At 32.9% G+C, this 23,512-nt stretch overlaps 2 protein-coding genes across 7 annotated transcripts in view; both read left to right on the top strand.

Moving 5' to 3' along the window:
- The window catches only part of LOC119609741 (papilin), a 30,644-nt gene extending 9,813 nt beyond the window's left edge, over positions 1-20,831 (top strand). The window contains exons 2-19 of one of the 6 annotated variants that reach the window (XM_037964637.1): positions 8,147-8,207; positions 8,276-8,454; positions 8,525-9,677; positions 10,540-10,719; positions 10,789-12,512; positions 12,648-15,253; positions 15,311-15,490; positions 15,761-15,931; positions 16,100-17,160; positions 17,229-17,412; positions 17,481-17,675; positions 17,746-17,916; positions 18,235-18,800; positions 18,867-19,017; positions 19,141-19,578; positions 19,732-19,893; positions 20,104-20,220; positions 20,287-20,831. In XM_037964637.1, coding sequence (XP_037820565.1) covers positions 8,147-8,207; positions 8,276-8,454; positions 8,525-9,677; positions 10,540-10,719; positions 10,789-12,512; positions 12,648-15,253; positions 15,311-15,490; positions 15,761-15,931; positions 16,100-17,160; positions 17,229-17,412; positions 17,481-17,675; positions 17,746-17,916; positions 18,235-18,800; positions 18,867-19,017; positions 19,141-19,578; positions 19,732-19,893; positions 20,104-20,220; positions 20,287-20,426 — 9,439 coding nt within the window. In that variant the 3' untranslated portion in view covers positions 20,427-20,831. Of the gene's footprint in view, positions 1-8,146; positions 8,208-8,275; positions 8,455-8,524; positions 9,678-10,539; positions 10,720-10,788; positions 15,254-15,310; positions 15,491-15,760; positions 15,932-16,099; positions 17,161-17,228; positions 17,413-17,480; positions 17,676-17,745; positions 17,917-18,234; positions 18,801-18,866; positions 19,018-19,140; positions 19,579-19,731; positions 19,894-20,103; positions 20,221-20,286 lie in introns of all 6 variants that reach the window. The other 5 variants (XM_037964636.1, XM_037964638.1, XM_037964641.1 and 2 more) reach the window with 5 other exon arrangements.
- Positions 20,832-21,080: 249 nt separating this feature from the next.
- LOC119609742 lies at positions 21,081-22,282 on the top strand. The gene is made up of 4 exons (XM_037964643.1): positions 21,081-21,304; positions 21,359-21,607; positions 21,679-21,776; positions 21,838-22,282. Exons 1-4 carry the CDS (start codon positions 21,233-21,235, stop codon positions 22,055-22,057), a joined length of 639 nt encoding a protein of 212 aa, XP_037820571.1. The 5' UTR covers positions 21,081-21,232; the 3' UTR covers positions 22,058-22,282.
- The last annotated feature ends 1,230 nt before the right edge of the window (positions 22,283-23,512 follow it).

The raw sequence follows: 23,512 nt of genomic DNA, 5'->3' as shown, positions 1-23,512 counted from the left end.
AAATCGATCCATTATTTCACCTAGCCCCCATACAACAGAACCCCCAGAAAAGGGCTTCTGAGCTCATAATTATGTTAAATATACCTATATATCGATAAAAAGCGGCACAACTAAGTTTTATACAAACCTTGATGACCTTGCCAAATTTCATAAAGATCGGGCCTCATTTGACCCGAGCTCCCATACAAAGTCCCCTTCATAAAATTACTTGAATATCCAAAATTAACTTATAAACACAAATATCGCGATGAAATTCAGCATAAAAAAATATTATATAAATATATTCACAAAACTTTATCGGGCTTGGTCCATATTTGCCCCTAGCCCCCATATAAAGCCTCTTTCAGAAAATGAGTTTTTCATTCATAAATTGCTTAAATGTATCGAAACAATGAATTATTAAGAAAAATAAATCACATTTAATATTCATAACTGGTTTAGGGTATCATATGGTCGGTCACGCCCGACTATACTTTCTTACTTGTTTTTTAATTCTAAAATACTTTCATGTGTCCATCCAAAAATTCGAATTGTGTTAGAAAAATTTAATTTGTATTTATTTTTGATGTAGAAGACCTATAGTTATTAGAATTTGCACCCGCAAACAACAACAAATGTTCCTCGCATACACAATAAATCCCATTCGATTGTAGCTTAATGTACATATACATAACTTTAATAAAGATCTAAAAAGAGCACTTTACACTCAGTTAATTAGAACCTCAAACTCTTCTTTAACTTTTTTGTCTTCTCATTCACTCCCCTCCATTCTTGTTGCACAAGTAAATGCCTTTGTATGCGATCATTTACATACAAAGGTGGTAAATGAAGCAAATGGAAAAGACACCTTGATCATGGCCTAAACCAAAAAAACTGCCGGTATGTACTGGTCTGCTATACTTACATGTTTGTATATTTATGTGCTTATCCTAATGCTTATGTACATTAAATAAGTACTACATATGTATTTAATAAATTGTACTTTCATACCGAACACAGTATGAAAACCACACGTGCCCTCGTAAAGTGGTGAAATAATAATTTTTTTTTGGATGCTGCTACAATGATGATGGTGCTTGGGTTTTCTTCGTTTTTCTTTTTTTAGTTTCCTATTTATTTTAAACAATTTTAGTTTTTTCTAGGAATTTTATTTAGCGAATTTTTTCATGAAAAACTTGTATAAATTACGTATACTAAACATACTGTGAGTTTTTAGTTTTTGTTTAGCTTAAAATTTCAATATAACATCACATAGGATTGTTATAGTTAATGATTATGATGATAATTATGTTGTTAGTAAGTATTAAATTGTTTTATACATGAAAAACAATCAAACACCCACCCATACAATTTACTTTTGTATCATATTTGTTAGAACTCTAATCTGCAAATTTATTGCATTTAGGAAAATATATTTTTTTAGTTTCTACTTACTAGCTACAATAGTGAGATACATACATACATACATACAAACATACTTTTACTCGAGTATACAAAATTTGTATACATTTTCCGGAGAATAATAAAGACATTTTATATTTCAACACATTGTAGTTTTTCTTACTCAAAAAATTTATCAAATAATAATTTGGATAATACATAAATTGGAATATTTTTGTCTGTTTGTTTGGAAAAGGTTTGGTTCTTATTATTTGTTTCTGGGCAGTTTATAAAAAAAAGAATCGAAACTATTTAAAATGTGTTGCGTCCATAAAAACATTAAATAAATAATAAATAAACTGAAAATCTTTTATGTTAATTTTTATGCTTTTTTCACTGCTTTGTTCTGTTTTGCATTCAAAAGAATTAAAATAAATTTTCCATTAAATAATGGAACATTTTTAAATAATGTTTGCATTAAAAAGTATTGAATGACGTTAAAGTTGAATAAAAGGTATGTATGTATGTATGTATGTATGTATGTATGTATGTATGTATGTATGTATGTATGTATGTATGTATGTATGTATGTATGTATGTATGTATGTATGTATGTATGTAGTATGTATGTATGTATGTATGTATGTATGTATGTATGTATGTATGTAATGTATGTATGTATGTATGTATGTATGTATGTATGTATGTATGTATGTATGTATTCTGTATGTATGTATGTATGTATGTATGTATGTATGTATGTATGTATGTATGTATGTATGTATGTATGTAGTATGTATGTATGTATGTGATATGTATGTATGTATGTATGTATGTATGTATGTATGTATGTATGTATGTATGTATGTATGTATGTATGTATGTATGTATGTATGTATTGTATGTATGTATGTATGTATGTATGTATGTATGTATGTATGTATGTATGTATGTATGTATGTATGTATGTATGTATGTATGTATGTATGTATGTATGTATTTAGTATGTATGTATGTAGTGTATGTATGTAGTATGTATGTATGTATGTTATGTATGTATGTAGTATGTATGTATGTATGTATGTATGTATGTTATGTATGTATGTATGTATGTATGTATGTATGTATGTATGTATGTATGTATGTAGATGTATGTATGTATGTATGTATGTATGTATGTATGTAGTATGTAGTATGTATGTATGTATGTATGTATGTAGTATGTATGTATGTATGTATGTATGTATGTATGTATGTATGTATGTATGTATGTATGTATGTATGTATGATGTATGTATGTATGTATGTATGTATGTATGTAGTATGTATGTATGTATGTATGTATGTATGTATGTATGTATGTATGTATGGTATGTATAGGTATGTATGTATGTATGTATGTATGTATGTATGTATGTAGGATGTATGTATGTATGTATGTATGTATGTATGTATGTAGTATGTATGTATGTGTATGTATGTATGTATGTATGTGTGTATGTATGTATGTATGTATGTATGTATGGTGTATGTATGTATGTATGTATGTATGTATGTATGTATGTATGTATGTATGTATGTATGTATGAGGATATGTCTCCCTTAGAAAATTACTTTAACGCCCTAAAATGTTTTATACCAGTAGAGCACTTAAAGGCGACATTTCTAATTTTATAAAATCTCTTTGTCAAATTTTATGAGTATATAACATTCTAAGAATCACCCTGATGTTTCATATAATAATCAATGTAAGGCCACCTTCCGAAATTCACTCTATCTTACGGAATATGATTTGATGGTAGGTGTACAAGATTAGGTATAGCCGAATATAACACCCTCACTTGTTATAAATCAAAGCAACATTTTAAAGAGGATGGACATTCAATATTCTTAACTTCTGCAAATACAATTGAATATTTGAGAAATAAGCATACAGTGACGAAAGCTAAAATATCAAAATGTGGAAAATTGGTGATGATACATTTTTTTATTGTGATTTTTAGAAGCAGTGAACCAATAATGTCATAGATAATTATTATCATTATTTTATTTGACATTTACACCATTCTTAAATATAATACTAGTATGTACTACTATATAATACTAGTATGTACTACTATACAGGGTTTTATTGAAATGAGTGCAACTTTTCACCTATTGGTACTATCAAAAATTGTCCAAAGGAGTTCAGATAGCTATTTCTTTATTCTTTCAAAAAAAAAAAAAAAAAATTAAAATTTTTTTATTTTTTAATTTTTTTTTTTTTAAATGGACCCTTTTATTTTTTTCAGTTTTTTTTTTGCTTAAAAAAACCTGTATGAACAAAATGTCCAACTTTGACTCCCTCTGACTCCGGCAGTTCTTGACCGATAGAGCTGAAAATGGTACAAATTTCATCCAAATCGGGAGGCATAGTTTTTTAAAGTTGGGTCACTTGACACGAAATTCCCCATATGTATTTTTCACGCTTGGATTTCTCTATCTTTTGGGAAATGATTTTATAAATATTTCCTTGTCTCTGGCCAAAAATATTTTTCCTCTTTCTGTTTTTGGTTCCAAACCCTTTCATGTTATAATCTATAAATAAATGTATGTATATGAGTGTTTATTCTATTGCATCTCCGTATGTGTGTAAGAGCAAGAACTATTAAAATCTAGACATTTTTAGTTATGGGAGGCCCAGAAGTATTTTGTAGTAGTAACAGCAACATTATTTGTTGCATTTGCATGTATGTATGTTTAAGAATGATGGAATGCAAAAGTATTATTGGACTCTTCATTGACCGCAACATACATATACATATATATGTATGTATGTACATATGTACATAGCTTGGAAAGAAGGAATTCTATTTAGAATTAATTCCCTTAAATTTTTAATTCGGTTTAAAATATTTGAATGCTCTATTTTTTAAAAACATTCTCTAAATTTTAATTCTAAAAGCTTTATTCTTTAGCTTTACATTGCATTGAATTCATTCCTAAGAGAATTCATTCTTTAAATGAATGATCTTTCGTATTTGTTTAATTCCTTCTGTTACAAATTAAATGAAAAAAAAAATTAAAGTATTCCACAAAATAAAAAATTTTTAATTGATTTTAATGTTTTTAAAAGTTCTAAATTTATATTAAGTTTATCAATAGACTTTATATTTTTCGCTATATAAAGTAATTATATTAAAACTTAATGTACTGAACACGAGAAAAATAGAAAATATGTTCTTTTAAAGTGTTCTCAGTTCCCTACCGGCGATGGAAAATTTTGATCTCAGGACAATATCTCCACAAAAAATTTTCTGCAATCTTTTAGAAATTGATCTCAAAAATTCCGTAATTTGGAGCTTATCGAGAGAAAAATAATAATGTGTTTGTTAGAGTATTTCTGCTCCGCATAACGATTTTTAGTGCATTATTAGAGGCATATAAATTCCAAAATAATCTAAAAAATTCTTAAATGGATTAAACTAAATGCTAAAATATTTCAATAATTTTGACACCTATTTCGGTAAAAAGCAATATTAATATGCCTCTCAAACCAGCTTAATTATTTAGTGGACCAAAATACTCTAAAACAATTTTACAATTATTTTTGCCTTAATCAGCTCAAAATTACCGAGTTTTTGATATTAATTTTGAAAAGATCGTAGAAATTCTTTTTAATATATTGTACTAAGATCAAAATTTTCAATCGCTGCTGTTGGTTCAAATCATTTAATTTTTTTAAAATCATTAATGATTTTAATAAAATAGTCTGATTTTAATAAAATTTGTTGGGAATATTAGTTTGAATATATGGATTATGACCACCAATTTTTTCCGAATTCTAATCTATCTAAAATTATGGATAGACAGATATGAGCCAGAGAGTGATGCTGTGATAAGGAATGTAACAGAAATTAAATTTGTATCTTTAGCTAATAAATTTGTTATTTGTCGCCATTTTAGAAAAATAATTTTCTGTTCTGAGAGGGTTAACAAAATAATTTGTCTGTGGCGGTATACTGTGTATATTGTTAATTAAAGTTATTTACTTTGTTGTTACCATAAACATCTGATTAATACAATAATAATAAATTAAGAAAGAAATGTTTGTTTTGTGCGTACATTTCTTCAATTGTTGCAACTTTCTGTTGGCACTTGATGTAGGTATGTACATATGCATAGATATTTATGTACAATGTACATATGATGCTTTTTCATCATATCAACTCTTTTTATTATGGCTTCATAAATAAATGCAAGTGCTTCGAATATGAAGCATCATCATCATCACCCGTTCATCGCTTTTTGTTTGTGCGAATTATTGGGCTTCTTTAGACTTTATTGTTGCATCAAGAGCAATGCTGTAGGTCAAGTGTTGTTGATTAAATATTATGCATCAAGTAATTTGTTTATTATGATGGTAGCAATGCCAAGACAGCGTAGATAATTAAAAACAACTAAGTGTAACAATGATAAATAAAAAAAAAAACGAAGCGGAAAAAATAAACCCAGAAAGAAACACATATAAATCCCTTAATAATGATGAGAACTAACGATCCATATTTTAGGCATAGAATAGCAAACGACAAACTGTCGTCAGTTTTACTGAGAATAATAAATACATGTATGTATGTATATGTATATAAAACAGTAATAACAAATAGTAAACAAAATATGAACATATTTACATACAAACCTCTAAATATATGTACATATGAACTACAAATATGTATGTATGTATATATGTTTGTGTGAATGTACGTACACATAATAATATGGCTATAATAGTAGACAAAAAGTCGCCTGACTAGCATATATAAACATCTAAACTGAAAGAATCAACCAAGTACTACCATGTTTTGCCATCATCACCGTCATCATACAGTCTTGCAAATTAATTTGCAGTCAATTTAATGTTTTTGATTCGTGTGAAAAATGGTTGTAAACATACGTCAATGAGTGTAGCAGATATTGGGTGTTGGGTAGCGATTTGGTAATGTGCCAATTTAATTTTGTCACTGCAAGTGACACGCGAGCATAAACGCCAATAGAATAACCTGGTATAACTATGAAATAGTATTGCTGACACATAACATTACGCTTTGACGCCTTGCCCTCAGCAGGCAGTCTACTACAGTCTATATTATTTTACATTCATAAGTATGTACATATATATGTATGTATTTCTTAGTTACTAATCCAAAAACGAATCTTTCGAGAAAAACATCTTTGAATGTTTTATGGTATATTAAAATGATTATTCAGTGAAAATACCAATTTTTGCAACAAATTATTACAAATTTTAAGGAAAATTTATGATTTAAATATTAAGTTTTGAAATAACTCCATCTGTTGGCCGCTGCTGACATTATGATTTGAAATTTGTTTAGCCTCGATTAAAACCTTTTGCCTTATCCTGGCGTACAGTGCCAGAACTAAAATTTGGATTTAATAAATCCAATAGTTTAAAAAATGCTGCTAATAATTTGTTTTTAATGAACAAAAAGCTAATTGAATTTTGATTTGATTTTAATTAATTCTATAAAGATCCAATTTGGGATGATTTAAGTGCAAAATTCTGATATCTTTTAGCTTCAGTGAAAACACAAAATTTAAAAAAATAAAAAATAATATCAATGGCTTCATAGGATTTTTAAACAAAGTTGCATAAAAACAATTTTCTATATTTATTTCAAAATGTATTTTTTTTTTCGTTTCCAAACTCTAAATAAGCGTTATAATTGCCAATAAATAAAATTAATAATAATATTAATATAATACTATATTCCAGGCATATATTACTAATATTACTATATTCTAAAAAAATACTACTTCTCTGGACACTCTAGTGTTCAGAATTTTTAATATTTTCTGTAGAAAAAAGAATATTTTAAAACTAAAAATAAAGTTCTAATAAATGCATTTACACTGAAAAAATCCATGCCTAATATATACGAAAAATATCGTACATTGTACGAATCGTTTGTTGTTTCGCAACAAGAAATTCTTTCGTAATATATACGAAATTGTACGAAATATTTTAGTATAATGCAAAATAATCTTGGAAAAATTAATTTGCATAAATTGAAAAAAGTGAATTTTGAATAAATATGGTCAAATTTACGAAATATTAATTTATGCAAACATTTTTGTTCATTTAAAAAAAAATTTCTAATTTTAGTTCAAAATTATTCTCCACACGAATTTTTATTTATTTTTTATGAAAATAGTTCGTCAATTATATTATACTTTTTCTTAAATTTTATAAAAATGTTGTAGTTTTATTTAATATATATATATAATATATGTACTTAATATCATTATGTTTAATTTCGCTAAAATTTAAGAAAAAAATATTACGAAAGGTTTACGTATTATACACGAAATTTTTGTAAATATGTATTACGAAAATATAAATTACGAAATTTTTTTCGTAAAGTTGAGCATGGATTATTTTCAGTGTAAAAACATATATTTGTAATGTGTACCGTAACAGGTCAGCACTTGAGGAGTATTTTTGTAATTTTATTTTTTAGTTTAAAACTCAAAATTAAAAAAAACATTAAAAAAATAGTTTTTCCTTTTTCGAAAAATGTGTTAATTTTAAAAAATAAAGAAGTCTTTTTATTCAAATAAACATTATTCGATAATAATAATTTTAATTGTTATTTGGAATTGTGTTAGTAATATACATTCAATTAGTATTATACTGTTAAAGTTAAATTGTAAATTTTTTATCTTTTAAATTACGACTTATATATTTACTATAAATTGTCACTTACAGATTACCGCCCTTGATAGGATTCATTCTATTACTTTGTATTCAAACGTCACAGTCAAGATTTGTAAGTATAGAACAATTTAACAAATTAAACTTTAAATTTAAATATATAATGTGTGATCTTTGTTTAAGTTTGGTGAGCGGTTAAAAAGACAAAATGGGGCACATATGTATCTTCCCGCGAGTTCGATAATACCTGGGGGTGAGGGTGATGATTCCACAGAATGGAGTGATTGGAGTTCGCCATCTGAATGTTCGAGATCATGTGGAGGCGGTGTTTCGTTTCAGACAAGAGAATGCTTAAGAACAGCGTAAGATTTTGAGATATATTTAAGGAATAGTAAGTGTTGGAGTTTAATAAATACTTGTTATTTTGTTTAGGCCAAATGGTGCTCCTATATGTAGGGGAGGAAATCGTAAATATTTCTCTTGCAATACGCAAGATTGTCCTGAAGGGGAACCAGATTTTAGAAGTCAACAGTGTTCCCGTTTTAATCATCAGCCATTTGATGGAATTTACTACGAGTGGGTTCCTTACAAAAATGCTCCCAATCCTTGTGAGTTAAATTGCATGCCTAATGGCGAGCGTTTTTACTACAGACACAAGGCTAAAGTTATTGATGGAACACGATGCAATGATAAAGATCTAGACGTATGTGTTGATGGTCAATGTCAACCTGTGGGTTGTGATATGATGCTCGGATCTGATGCGAAAGAGGACATTTGCCGTAAATGTGGAGGTGACGGCACAACATGCCGTACAATTGCAGATAGATTTACTACAAATAATCTAGCTGCAGGCTATAATGATTTGCTGTTGATACCAAGTGGTGCCACGAACATTCGAATACAAGAGACATCACCATCAAACAACTATTTAGCTTGTCGGAACTTAAGTAGTCATTATTATTTGAATGGAAATTTCCGAATAGATTTTCCTAGATCAATGGAATTTGCTGGTTCATGGTGGAACTACCAAAGGAAACCTATGGGCTTTGCCGCACCAGATCAGTTAACTTGTCTTGGCCCCATTAATGAACCAGTTTTTATTGTGATGTTGGTTCAAGACAAAAATGTTAGTATCGAATATGAATACAGCATTCCGCAATCAGTTAGTTCTAATACACCTGATGTTTACACCTGGACCCACATGGAATATGGACCCTGTAGTGCATCCTGCGGTGGTGGAACCCAGACACGTGCAGTCACTTGTAATAACCGACTAAATTTGGAAGAGGTTGACGTAAGCTTTTGTGATGAAAAGGCGAAGCCAGCAGAAAGTCAAGAATGTGGAACGGAACCGTGTGCTCCTCATTGGGTTACTAGTGAATGGGGAAAATGTTCTAAGGGTTGTGGCTCAGACGGCATGCAAAATCGAACTGTTACTTGTGAGCGTACTTCTCCAACAGGAGAAAATACTATTGAAGAAGACTCAGTTTGTTTGGAAGAAGTTGGAAATAAGCCTGCAAATCAGCAAGAGTGCAACCGGGATATTGAGAACTGTCCCAAATACCATTTAGGTCCATGGACACCAGTAAGTACTTACTATAGTTGTCGATTCGTGTTTTATTTTTTATTTTTTTGAACAAAAGTTCATTATAAATTTATTATTCTTCGAGTAATCAAATAATTTAAATCATTTTCTTGAATGATTCCATTCGAACGTCTAATATATTAACATTTCTATTCGAATAATTCGAAAAATTAATATTTTTCATTTTTAGCGAAATATGAGGTCGTATTTCAATGAGACGAATTTTATACTGTTAGTAATTGGTGGTTCTTTAAAGTGGATTTAATTTTACCAAAAAAAACATATTTTTTTTTTAATTTTATTTTAACCACTTTCTCATGCTGCACGGAACATTTTTCATAATCATATGTTTCCAACACTTGAAAGAACTTAAAATGAGTTTTTTTATTTTTATCTGCAAATAAAAATAAAAGAGATTTTTGTAGAAATACTTGAATATATAACTAAATTATAAACTCTAAATCGATATTTGGGTGTCCCGTTGTTAGGTGAATTATTATGCAGATTTGAATCTTTGGAAAGTTTTATATAATTTATAAAAAAAAAAAATTAAAAAAAAAAAAATAATAGAACAAATTATTTAATATAAACTTGTATGACCGCCTCTCAAAAGAATGCGTATTGATTTCGACAATTCAAAAAACTACTTATTTTGTCGTAATATTCCAAACGTAGTATGTGACTGTATTCAACGACCCACAATTAACAAAAAATAACAATTGTTCATTAACCATCGGACATAGCTCTTTCAAAAAATATATGTTTCATTTTATGAATAAGCAAAAAGTATTATGTTATAAACTAGTGTTATTTGTCTTCGATTATTCGAATGAGATCCCTTTTATATTATTTATTTTTTCAGTGTGATAAATTATGTGGCGAAGGCAAGCAAAGGCGAAAAGTTACTTGCTATATTGAAGAAAATGGTCGAAAAAAAGTTTTAAATGATGACGATTGCATTGAAGAAAAGCCAGAAACCGAAAAAATGTGCATGTTGACTCCATGCGAAGGTGTGGATTGGATAATATCGCCTTGGAGTGGTGTAAGTTTAACGTAGATATTTATTTACATACATACATATATATTAAAAAAATATAAAATAAATTTTCAGTGCGATGCTTGTGGACAAACAACAGAAACTCGTACTGCAATTTGCGCTTCCAAATCCGGAAAGGTTTATGATGATGAATTTTGCGCACCTGAAACACCATCTTTGTCCAGGCCTTGTGAATCCAAGAAATGTAAAACTCAATGGTTTACATCCGAATGGAGTAAGTGTTCATCGCCGTGCGGCAAAGGCATTCAGTCACGTGTTGTTTTGTGTGGAGAATTCGATGGTAAAACCATTACCAAAGTAACGGACGATTCTCAATGCGATGAAACTACTAAACCTGAAGCTGAGCAGGAATGTGAAGGTGAAGATAAGGAGTGTCCTGGTCAGTGGTTCACTGGGCCATGGGAATCATGTACTAAGCCTTGTGGGGGAGGCGAGAGGCAGCGCGAGGTCTTATGTTTGTCAAACGGTACAAAATCCAATAACTGTGACGAATCGAAAATAGAGTCGCTATCTGAGAAATGTAATACTCAGGCCTGCACGGAAGATGAGGTCATGCCTGTAGAAAGTACAGATAAGCCGGTTACTGATGAAGAATATGAAGAAGACTGTGAAGAAGAAGAGGACGATGATAACATAAAATATGTAACAGATAAAATGAGTGAAGATTTGAAGATTTCCGATGGTATTGATTTCGATGAAGAATCAACAATGTCATCATTGATAACTGATGATCTAATGTTGAGTGACAGTACTCCTGCAGTTGACACTACAGATGAGGAAATCTCTACCGATACCCCTCTCACTACTGTCGATGGTTCAGGTGACGAGACAGAGGGTACTCAGCTCTCTAGTATTGTTACTGAAGGTAGCGGTGATGGTACAGAAACAACTTCTGAAACTACAGATCGGTCCCAATCAACTGATTCTTCAGAATCAACAGGATCTGATTCTACTGAATCAACAATTTTATCAACGGAAGACTCTACATCCACTGAATTATCTTCATCAACGGAATCTTCATTATCAACTGATTCTTCTCTATCGTCTGAAGCTTCTTCACCATCCGAATCTTCTTCATCAACAATTTCATCAACGGAAGACTCTACATCCACTGAATTTTCTTCATCAACGGAATCTTCATTATCAACAGATTCTTCTCTATCGTCTGAAGCGTCTTTACCAACCGAATCTTCTTCATCAACGGAATCTTCATTATCAACAGATTCTTCTCTATCGTCCGAAGCTTCATCACCAACCGAATCATCTTCATCTACGGAATCCTCCCTTTCAACTGAAACTTCATCATCATCTGATATCGATACGACATCTTCCGATATTTATAGTTCTACTGACGTGTCAGAAAGTACTGATGTAACTGAGATCTCAACAGACTTATCTAAGATAACAGATAGTTCTGATACAACATCGTCAGATTCTACAGATAAATCCACTGTCTCGTTTGCTACTGATAGTTCTGAAACTACAGATATTTCTGAGTCTACAAATATATCTACAGATACATCTGAAACATATTCATCGACAGAACTATCTACCGAATCATCTGGTTCAACCGGTAGTTCTGAATCTTCAAGTTTCAAAGACATATCTGAAACAACTGTTTCTGAAAACATATCATCTTCAGATGCCTCTACGGACTCATCTTCTGCAACAGATACTTCTACTGAATCTTCATCAGCAACAGATGTAACTGATTCCACAGAGACATCTGTATTTACAGATACATCTACAGATGTAACTGATTCCACAGAGACATCTGTATTTACAGATACATCTACAGATACAACTGAATCTACCAAAACAACGGATTCGACATCCTCAGATTCAACGGAATCGTCACTTTCAACCGAAACTATAACATCTACAGATGTAACTGATTCCACAGAGACATCTACATTTACAGATACATCTACAGATACAACTGAATCTACCAAAACAACGGATTTGACATCCTCAGATTCAACGGAATCGTCACTTTCAACCGAAACTATAACAGAAACAACTGAATCTACCGAAACAACGGATTCGATATCCTCAGATTCAACGGAATCGTCACTTTCAACCGAAACTACAACGAAATCATCAGTTTCGACAACAAATATATCTACAGATTCAACAGTTACTGATTCTACAGAGTCTTCTGTAACTATCGAATCTACAGATTCTACAGAGTCTTCACTTTCAACCGAACCCACTACAGAAACATCTGTTTCCACGACAGTCCAATCTACTGGCTCAACAGCATCTGATTCTACTGAATCCTCTGAAACTTCTGAATCTACTGACACCTCTGAAGCTTCTGAATCTACCAATTTCACAGATTCTTCAACCTCAGATATAAGGGATTCTACACTTCAAACGGATACTACAACAGAATCATCTGTTTCTACAACAGATCTATCTACAGATTCAACAGTATTTGCTTCTACTGATTCCTCGGCAGCTACTGAATCTTCGGAAACAACTGATCTTACTTCTTCTACAGACAGCTTTACATCGACAGAACTTTTAGCTTCAACTGAATCTTCTATATCGACATCAATTTCCACTAAGTTATATGAAACCACTGTATCGTCTGAAACATCTTCAACAGATATGTCTACATCCACTGATGTTAACTTATCCTCAGATTCTACAACAGTTTCATCATCCACTGATAGTATAACGGAATTGGAGTCAAGTACAGATGTTTCTGAATCTACAGATACTTCGGAATCAACAGAAGCGTCAAGTACTTTGGGTATATCAGACACAACAGATTTTTCAACAGAAACAATTGGTCAGGAATCGTCCGGAGACACCACTTTGGAAACTGAATCTACAGTTATTTTCGACTCAACTACTGACAGTTCTGGTGATTCTTCACTTTCAACAAATGAATTTACCACAGTCGATATATGGACAACTGAGGAAGATTATGAGAAGAGTACTCCTAACACATTGGAAGCCGCTATTACAAAAGAATCTAAAGCGAAGAAATGTAAAGCCAAAAAGCTTAAGGATTGCAAAAAAACAGAGCATGGGTGCTGTCCAGATGGTAAACATATTGCAAAAGGTCCATTTGATAAAGGTTGTCCTATTGCTAAGACTTGTGCTGAAACCGAATTTGGTTGTTGTCATGATGGTGTGTCTGCTGCTGGTGGTAAAAACTTTGAGGGCTGTCCTCAATCACAATGTGCAGAAACATTATTCGGTTGTTGCCCAGATAAATTTACAGCTGCTGAAGGAGAAGATTTCGAAGGATGTCCAGTACCAACAACATTGCCACCAACCACCACTACTGAAATACCCGAAGAAACTACAGAGCTTATGGAAACTGAAAGTGCTGAAACAGACAGTACTGATGTACCAGAAACAACTGATGTATTTGATACAACAGATATATCTGAAACAACCGATGCAACACTATCTGAAGTTACAGTACAATCTTGTTCATTTAGTGAGTTCGGTTGCTGTCCAGATGGTAAAACTGTTGCTTCTGGCAAAAACTTTGCTGGATGCGAAGATGTTTTTGACCCAAAGAATTGCAGGAATTCACTGTTTGGCTGCTGCAATGACGGACGAACATCAGCTACTGGTCCTGATAATGAAGGATGCCCGGCATGTACATACGAACCATACGGCTGTTGTCCAGACAACGAAACTCCAGCACATGGTCCTCTGGGAGAAGGTTGTTGTTTAAATTCACCGTTTGGTTGCTGCCCTGATAATATTAACAGTGCTCGTGGTCCCAACTTTGAAGATTGTGACTGTCAGTACGCACCGTATGGTTGTTGTCCAGATAAGAAAACTGCTGCCCGTGGTCCTAACAATGAAGGATGTGGATGTGAATCTTCAGAGTTTGGTTGCTGCCCTGATAAGCTCACTCCCGCTCTGGGTCCTAAATTTGAAGGATGTTCCTGCCATACATTACAATTTGGTTGCTGTCCCGATGGTATTACTGTGGCTCAAGGTCCTCATCACTACGGCTGTCATTGTTCTCAAACAGAATTCAAATGTTGTCCAGATGAAAAAACTCCAGCAAAGGGGCCTAATAATGAAGGTTGTACTTGTTTAGAGAGCAAATATGGCTGTTGTCCTGATGGTATTGCCTCTGCTCAAGGTGATAAATTTGAAGGCTGCGAAAATGTTAAAGAACCACCACAGTTGTCCTGCAAATTACCAAAAGAAACTGGTACCTGCGGTAATTTTTCCATTAAATTCTTCTTTGACACTTCATATGGCGCATGTGCTAAATTTTGGTATGGCGGATGTGGAGGCAACGGTAATAGATTCGATTCAGAAAGTGAATGCAAGGAAACCTGTCAAGAATTTAAGGGAAAAGATGCATGTCTCTTACCCAAGAGTCAAGGACCCTGCACAGGATATATTACCAAATGGTACTTTGACTCTGAACGTGGACGATGTGAAGAGTTTAAATATGGTGGATGCTATGGCACAAATAACCGTTTCGACAGTCTGGAAGAGTGTCAATCATTATGTACAGTTAGTGAAAGTATTCGTAAGTATATAAAAGTGTAAAATTTTGTCAAAATATTAAATATTAGTCTCATAACAGCCACTTGTGAACAGCCAATGGATGAAGGACCATGCGAGGGTAGCTTTGAACGGTGGTACTACGATAATGCGACCGATGTATGTCGTCCGTTTAGATATGGCGGCTGCAAGGGTAACAAAAACAATTACCCAACAGAACATGCTTGTAATTACCACTGTCGCCAACCAGGAGTACATAAAGGTTTGATAATTAGTTTTACATTTAGATAATAGATAAGCTTAGTCTAGCATTGGTTATGCCTAATATGGTAATGGTATTAAATAATACAGCTTATTACTATTTATTTCCTTTGGTGGTGGTATGCAATATAATCATAAATATTATCTTTATTATATTTTCCCTCTCCTTATGCACCTTGCTTGCTATTATGCCTGCTATTTTTGTGTACACCTTTCATATTCGTAAAAAAACATGCACGTGTTCCTTGCGCATTCTCCTCATGACTCACAGATTATTGTTCATTACCTAAGAAAACCGGTGATTGCGGCGAAAAACATGCACGTTGGCATTATTCCGAGGCAGATAAGAAATGCATGCCCTTCTATTACACTGGTTGTGGAGGAAATAAAAACAATTTCCCATCTTTGGAATCATGCGAGGATCATTGCCCCAAACAAGTTGGTAAGGTTTTAATATTCCTCTGGAATACACACATTCATTCATACATCATATGAATCAATGCGATCAATGTTGTCGCTTGAAATTCGATGTCCGCACATGTGATGCACTTTTAATTTAGGTATTTAATTTGGTATTTAATATTTTTTTGTATATGTACATATTATTTAGCTAAGGATATATGCGAAATTCCCGCAGAAGTGGGAGAATGCACCAATTATGAACCTATGTGGTACTACGATACTAAAGATCAACGCTGCCGTCAATTTTATTATGGTGGTTGTGGTGGAAACGAAAATAAGTTCACTACAGAGGACGCTTGTAATCAAAGATGTGAAAAGAAACCAGAACCAGAACCTGAACCAGAACATGTACCAGAACCTGAATATAAACCAGAACCAGAAGCTATCCAACCACCAACTGACATCAATGTGTGCGATGAGAAACCAGCTCAAGGAGAGTGTGACAACTACACTATGGTATGGCACTTTGACAAGGAACATTCTGTTTGTCGTCAATTTTATTATGGAGGATGTGGAGGTAATGGAAATAGATTCGAAAGCCAGGCAGATTGCGAAAGACAATGTATTGGTGAGGCACAAGCCGTCCCCGAACCCATTCCAGTCCAGCCTGAAGAGCCGACAGACGACAATGTTTGCTTATTACCACATGATACAGGCGATTGTGATGATTACATGCCATACTGGTACTTCGATTCTACAATTTCTCAATGTTCTTCATTTTACTATGGTGGCTGTGGAGGCAATGGAAATCGTTTTACTTCAGAAGAGGAATGTCTCAAACACTGCAGTGCAGAACCAGGTTTCCAGACCAGATTTGAGCCTGATCTGGAAGCAAGTCCAGAAATTGATGACGCTCGTAAATGTTTCTTGCCAGTTGCAACTGGAAATTGCTTAGACAACCAGGTTCGTTGGTACTATAACAGTGTTGATGGCGTTTGCGATGAATTCGTATACACAGGATGTGGTGGCAATGCTAACAGCTATGCTTCAGAAGATGATTGTGAAAATGAATGCTTCCCCGCTCAGGAGACATGTGTTTTACCACCATTGAGAGGCAATGGTAATGAAAGTATGATCAGATGGCATTTCAATCAAGAAACCGGTAGATGTAGTGAATTCGAGTTTACTGGTCGTCGAGGTAATAGAAACAATTTTGTAACTGAACAGGAATGTATGTCACGTTGTGCAAGTGGCGAACCACCCGCTCCAGTAAGTTATTTTATTATTACTCTTTTGAATTGGAAAAATATATTTATCTGCAATTTTTTAAAATTTAGACTTATTCCGTGTGTGACCAACCTCTGGAGGCTGGTGAATGCGATAACAGTACCACGGCATGGTACTACGATAACGAAAACATGATTTGTGTGGCCTTTACTTATACCGGTTGTGGTGGAAATGGTAATCGCTTCCAATCTCGGGAACAATGTGAACGGCAGTGCGGTGAATTCAAGGGTGTGGGTAAGTTAGATTTCCATTTTTTGTATAATTTCTAAAAGCGGTAAGTAATGTAATTGGGCCTCGCTTAGACGTCTGCAATGAGGAAGTGGCAACCGGACCCTGTCGTCAGTGGCAAACGCGCTATTACTTCAATAAGACTTCCCGAATTTGTGAGCCATTTACTTATGGCGGTTGCCAAGGTACCGGCAATAGGTTTGAAAATCGTGGCGAATGTGAATCAGTGTGTTTAATTGGTCAAGAGCCTACCTTCCCTCATAATAAAGGTACTAGAACAAATTAAAATAATCTACTTTTCCCTACAAGTTAAACCTAATCATTCTATTATGAGTCCAGATATATGTAAACAGGAAGTGGATGTGGGACGTTGTAGAGGTCGTTCGGAGACTCAACGTCGTTGGTATTATGATGATGCTCGTGGCAATTGTATTTCGTTTATCTATTCGGGTTGTGCGGGCAATCAAAATAATTTCCGCTCCTATGAATCTTGTTATGATTTCTGTTCAAGTAAGCCCAGTTGCCTGTATGGGTTTATTTTATTCAGTATAAGCACATTTCGCACATTTTGCACTATACCATTCAAAGCACATGTACAACACACAATATTTTTGCACATTATAGCTTTTGCACTTTATTGAAACCCCTTTATGCCTTTTCTAATTAGATTAAGACCATTTGCACGTTCATAATGTAAATCTGTAAGATGCACGGGTATGGGTATTATAAGTCTGGAAACGGGTTAATTTCTTTACATATCAACTAACATAACTTTATTACACACTCTTAATTTTGAGAATTCTAACCAGTAAATAATTCCTTCTTTAGAACCGGATATTACAAATGAAGTTTTGCCAAATCGCTGCGAATCGTATGAAAATGAATGTAACTCAATGTCTTGTCCTTATGGAGTGCGGCGTATACCAGTTGACGATGATGAATGTCAACGCTGCGAATGTAACAACCCTTGTGCCGATCACGAATGCAATGATGGACAACAGTGTGCGATCGAAGTATCTCCGAACGTACCTGGACAGTTTGTTCCCGTTTGCCGTCTCAACAATAAACCTGGGCTTTGTCCACTACTGAGCGCTGATGACGGTATTTGCGGCCGAGAATGCTATACTGATGCTGATTGTAGGGATGATAACAAATGCTGTAGCAATGGTTGTGGTTTCGTTTGTGTTCGCCCTACTCCACCTACCGTGCGTACAACAGCGCCTACAACAGCAGCTCCTGTGGTTGTATATCCAGGAGAAGTTCGAGCCTCATTAGTTCCAAAGGAAAAACCAGAATTAGACGTTCAAACTCCAATGGGTGGCATTGCTGTCCTTAGATGTTTTGCCACTGGGAATCCAGCCCCTAACGTAACCTGGTCACGTAACAATGTAGTGGTAAGTAGGGTTTTTATTCTTAAACATTTGATTTTAGACATTTGATTTTATATAAATTACATTTAGGTTGACACCAATCAAGGCCGTTACGTCTTGACCTCAAGCGGTGACTTAACAATCGTACAAGTTAGACAGACCGACAGTGGGTCTTATGTTTGTGTAGCGAGTAATGGATTGGGTGAACCTGTCAGACGTGAAGTTGAATTACAAGTTACGGGTTGGTATTATAGTTGTTTAATTATTTAACTTGGTGTTGGTATTTTAATATTAACAAATTTAATTGTGATTTTGTGCATGTTTTTGCTTGATGTTGATGTTATATTAAAACTAACTACTATAGAGCCTGTTAATTTGCCTGCTTATGTATATGGTGATAGAAATGTTACGCAAGTAGTGACATTAAATAGACCTGCTGTAGTTCGTTGTCCTGCCGGAGGTCATCCAGCACCTATGGTACACTGGTGGCGCAATCGTAGTCGTTTACCATTGGTCAGTCAGCGTTATGAATTAGCTCGTGATTATTCATTAACATTCCGTTCGGTCCAACTTTCTGATTTGGGTCCTTATACTTGTGATGCCTGGAATCGTTTAAGTAGACGTCCAGCATCTATTAAAGTGACATTAGTTGCCGTTGGCCCTGCCCGTGCGGTAACCAATGAGGATGCACAATATCTACAATATATTGTGGAACCTCCAAAAGCACCCGTAACTCAGCGGCCATCTTTCCCATATCGTCCCACAAGACCTCCAGCAATTCCACCACCTTATGTACCAGCAAGTAAGTATATATATATTGCACTATTTTTAAGGGCATGATCATAATTATGGGTAGTAGGTTTACATTGTATATTTGTCAATACATACTTCCATAAGGGTAAAATCGAACTTGTTAATAATTAATTATCATTTTCTTTGTGTTTTTGTGATATAGTTCCTGTAAGTGCAGTCGTAGGAATGGATCCCAATAATAATTATACACCCGGGTCCACAATCGCTATGGGATGTTCTGTTCAAGGCTACCCTAAACCGAATGTAACATGGATTAAAGATGGCCTACCACTGTTGCCAAGCGAACGAATCCAAATATCAGTTGGTATGTATATATTTCTTACAAAAAATCTCTTTATTGTTAATAAATCGTTTAAAAATAGTGGTATTAAGATAAATTCGACAAAAACTGAGTTTTATTTTAGTATGTTGATAGAGTGCGTATAAAATATTGGGATTAGTATAATAGGAAATATAATATGGGTTTTAATTACATCTAAATCTCCATATTTTAATTAATTACTTTTTTTTTAAGGTGAACCTTATCGTCTAGTAATTAACAATATCAATATGGCCGACTCTGGTAAATATGGCTGCAAAGCAGCAAATGCCGTTAGTTATTCGATCAGTGAAGAAAGTGTCAATGTTGAATGTAAGTGTTAAGTTATTAAGTATAATTCGATTCAGTATTAAAAATTTTTACTTTTTCCGAATTTAGCAACAATTCCATTAAATCCTGAGTGCATAGACAATGAACATTTCGCCAATTGTAAACTTATCGTAAAGGGACGTTACTGCAAGAATAAATACTATGCCAGATTCTGTTGTAGATCATGTGCTCTGGCTGGTCAGCTTTAACTCAGTATCAACAAAAACGATGATAATAACAATACTGCACATTATTAAACTCCAAGAGTCTAATAGAGGTCTTTCTTAAGAGAAAAGCACAAATTTTGTATTAATTTAAGATTATTTTCCATAAATATTTTAAAAACGTAATAGCATGTATACAAAAACCTCAGGCCATTGTAAGTGTTTAAAAATTTAAATTTTAGTGTATATTTAACAAATTAATTAGAACGAAATTCAAAAAAAAAAAAAAATAAAAGATATTATAGTAAAGCCATGCCAGTTCAATATAACGATTTATATAGAGAAGCTTATAATAAAGAAACGACTTTTTTAATTAACTGTAAGAAATTTTAGTAAATAATTTGTTCCTATTTATTGCCCGAGTCAATAAAGTAAATGGTAACGCCGCTACGACAAAGTATTAATATTTATCCCCTACAAAAACAAAACAATAAATAAAAAAAACAGATTATGATATTAATAAAATAATAATTATAATATGATAATAAGCGAAATTTGTGCATTTAAATATTTTTGTAAATAAAAACAAAATAATAATTGAATTTAACGGTGTATTAATTGTGACTGGCAATATTGTATGTATTTAGTATGTATATGTATATCGATTTTTTTCACATCGTTTTCGGCAATCAGCTGAGATGACATGAACATGCGCTTTGGAAATAACTGGTTTTTATTGTTATTTCCATTTATTTTTTATAAAGTACACAAAATTAATAAAAAAATAAATTACACTGCATACCAATTAATAATTAATTCGAATAAAATATAACTATTTTTTAAATGCAACAATGCCATTCTTAGAAGATAGCGGCATAGAAAGTGAAGATAAGTCATCATTATTGGCAGAAGACCATGATTCGGTAATATATTATTTTTTTAGAATTTAATTTATCTGACTAAACATGTACATACAGAATTACCTTATGAGAAATGATACAGCAGAACATATGGCGGACTTAGAAGTCACATTTAGGGGACCAACTTCAATAATAACTGAGTCACAGGCTTCATCCTATAAAGCAACAAGTTCGTCGCCAACAAAGATAAGCAGTGATCCAGAAGACTCATTGAAACCTCCAAATACTTGTCGGATACTTCAAAGAAAACTAGAACTAAAAGTAGAGAGGGCGAAACGGAACTACAGCCACTATCAGGAAACAAATGTTGGTACTTTCAAATTTAGCAAGTAATTAAATTATTAAGACTTTATTCTCATTCTGACATGCACTGGCAGAAACGGAAATCTCAATCTGCCACCCTGATACCAATTTCTAGACTTTCTATACCGGGAGATTTGGAACAAAAACCTTTAGTCGATTATAAATCTGAAAGGTAAAATTCAAGATTATTAGATCGAATTTATAAAGAAATATTTTTAATTGTTTTATTAAAGTGATGATTGCGAGGAGGTCTCATTCTTCCCAAATGAACATCATAAAGTGCGATCCAAACGACAGGCAGAGCTTTCAGATACATTCAGCATTCAAGAGATGACTATTGATTCGGATTTGGAGTCAAATGACTCCCAGAATTTAGAATTATTAACACCACATTTGAAAAGAAGCTTTCTAGATTACTTAGCGACATGCTTATGCTTTCAGCCGTCAAGTTAATAACTGTTACAATTGTACATGTACATACATATGTCGGTATAAAATTTAAAATATGTAAATATTTAGATAAAATGCAACTCTAAGTAACTTACAAAAAAAAATAATCCGATATGTGATGAAATTCGATCAATTTGAAAGCGTGCGATGAATTTCGATCGAGGAATGTTTTTTATTTTCTTACAAAATACTACACGCATAATAAAATATTTTTTATTTAAAACCCCATTCACAATTGACACAGTCATTTCTAAAAGGGCACGAGTCACAATTTTTTCGAATTTCACTTTTTGGTGCCATTTCATTTATTGGAGGGTTTTATATATTCCCTGTATTCAAATTTTGTTAGCCATGTACAAATGTATGTTTGTATGAAGAAATTCAATTATTTCCCAATATTCAATTCTGTATTTTTGCAAAAGTTGCGAATATTCACCTACCCTTACATATCTGCTATTGTACTTTGGGTTATAAAACTACATTGGGAAAAAATAAAAATACATTTAAAAAGAATTTGGAAACAATGAAGAAATAGCTATCTGAACTTCTTTGAACAATTTTTGCTAGGACCAATAGGTGAAAAGTTACACTCATTTGAATAAAACCATGTATGACGAAAATGTCCAACTTTGATCCCTTCTAAGTCCTTGACTAATAGAGCTGAAAATTTATATCTGGCCTACTATCCAATAGTACTCACCTTTGTGCAAATTTCATCCAAATCGGAAGACATCGATTTTAAAAATTGGTCACTTGATACAAAAATGCCCTTATACTTATGCAATTATCTTTCCAATGATATTTAAAATACAGAAATCGGTTGAAAATTGTAAAAGTTATTACAAATTCTGTTTCAAAAGGGCATAAGTCCAAAAACTTTATCTTGAAATATTTGAACAATATATTTTTATTCAATAAAAACAACTATTACAAAAATTAATTGTGCTTGTATCTAGTACCAACTGTTATGTTTAAATTTTTATGGCCCATAGAATTGTTTACATCAAACATATCGTCATATGAAATCCAAAAAGCGCTAAGTTACAAAAAAATCAAAAAGTTCTAAACCATTTTCAATTGGATTTTTTAAATAATAATAAAAACATCGAACTTTTTTTGATCCTAGTCCCCATATAAGATCCCCTTCAGAAAGCTTTCTTTTTAACTCTCATAAATGCATTAAACCTATTCAGTGTAGCTTTGAAATTCTATATAGACAAAACTTTAATGAACTTAAATTGCTCCACTAATTTTAATGAGTATCGGTCCATATTTGACCATAGCTCCCATATAAAGTACCATTGAAAAAATTACTCTAACGCTTATAACTGTTTTTAAAATACCAATATAGTGATGAAATCCGACATAAACAAGTTTTATGGGACCAAACACTATTTACAACATTTTATGAGGATAGGGCAATGTTTGACCCTACCCCAACGACTTTAAAGCGCACAA

Source organism: Lucilia sericata, unplaced genomic scaffold, assembly GCF_015586225.1.
Source record: "Lucilia sericata isolate MDLA Ls3-8-SP2 unplaced genomic scaffold, ASM1558622v1 Contig001052F_arrow, whole genome shotgun sequence".
NCBI lineage: Eukaryota > Metazoa > Arthropoda > Insecta > Diptera > Calliphoridae > Lucilia > Lucilia sericata.
This window is presented reverse-complemented; position numbering and strand designations above follow the sequence as displayed.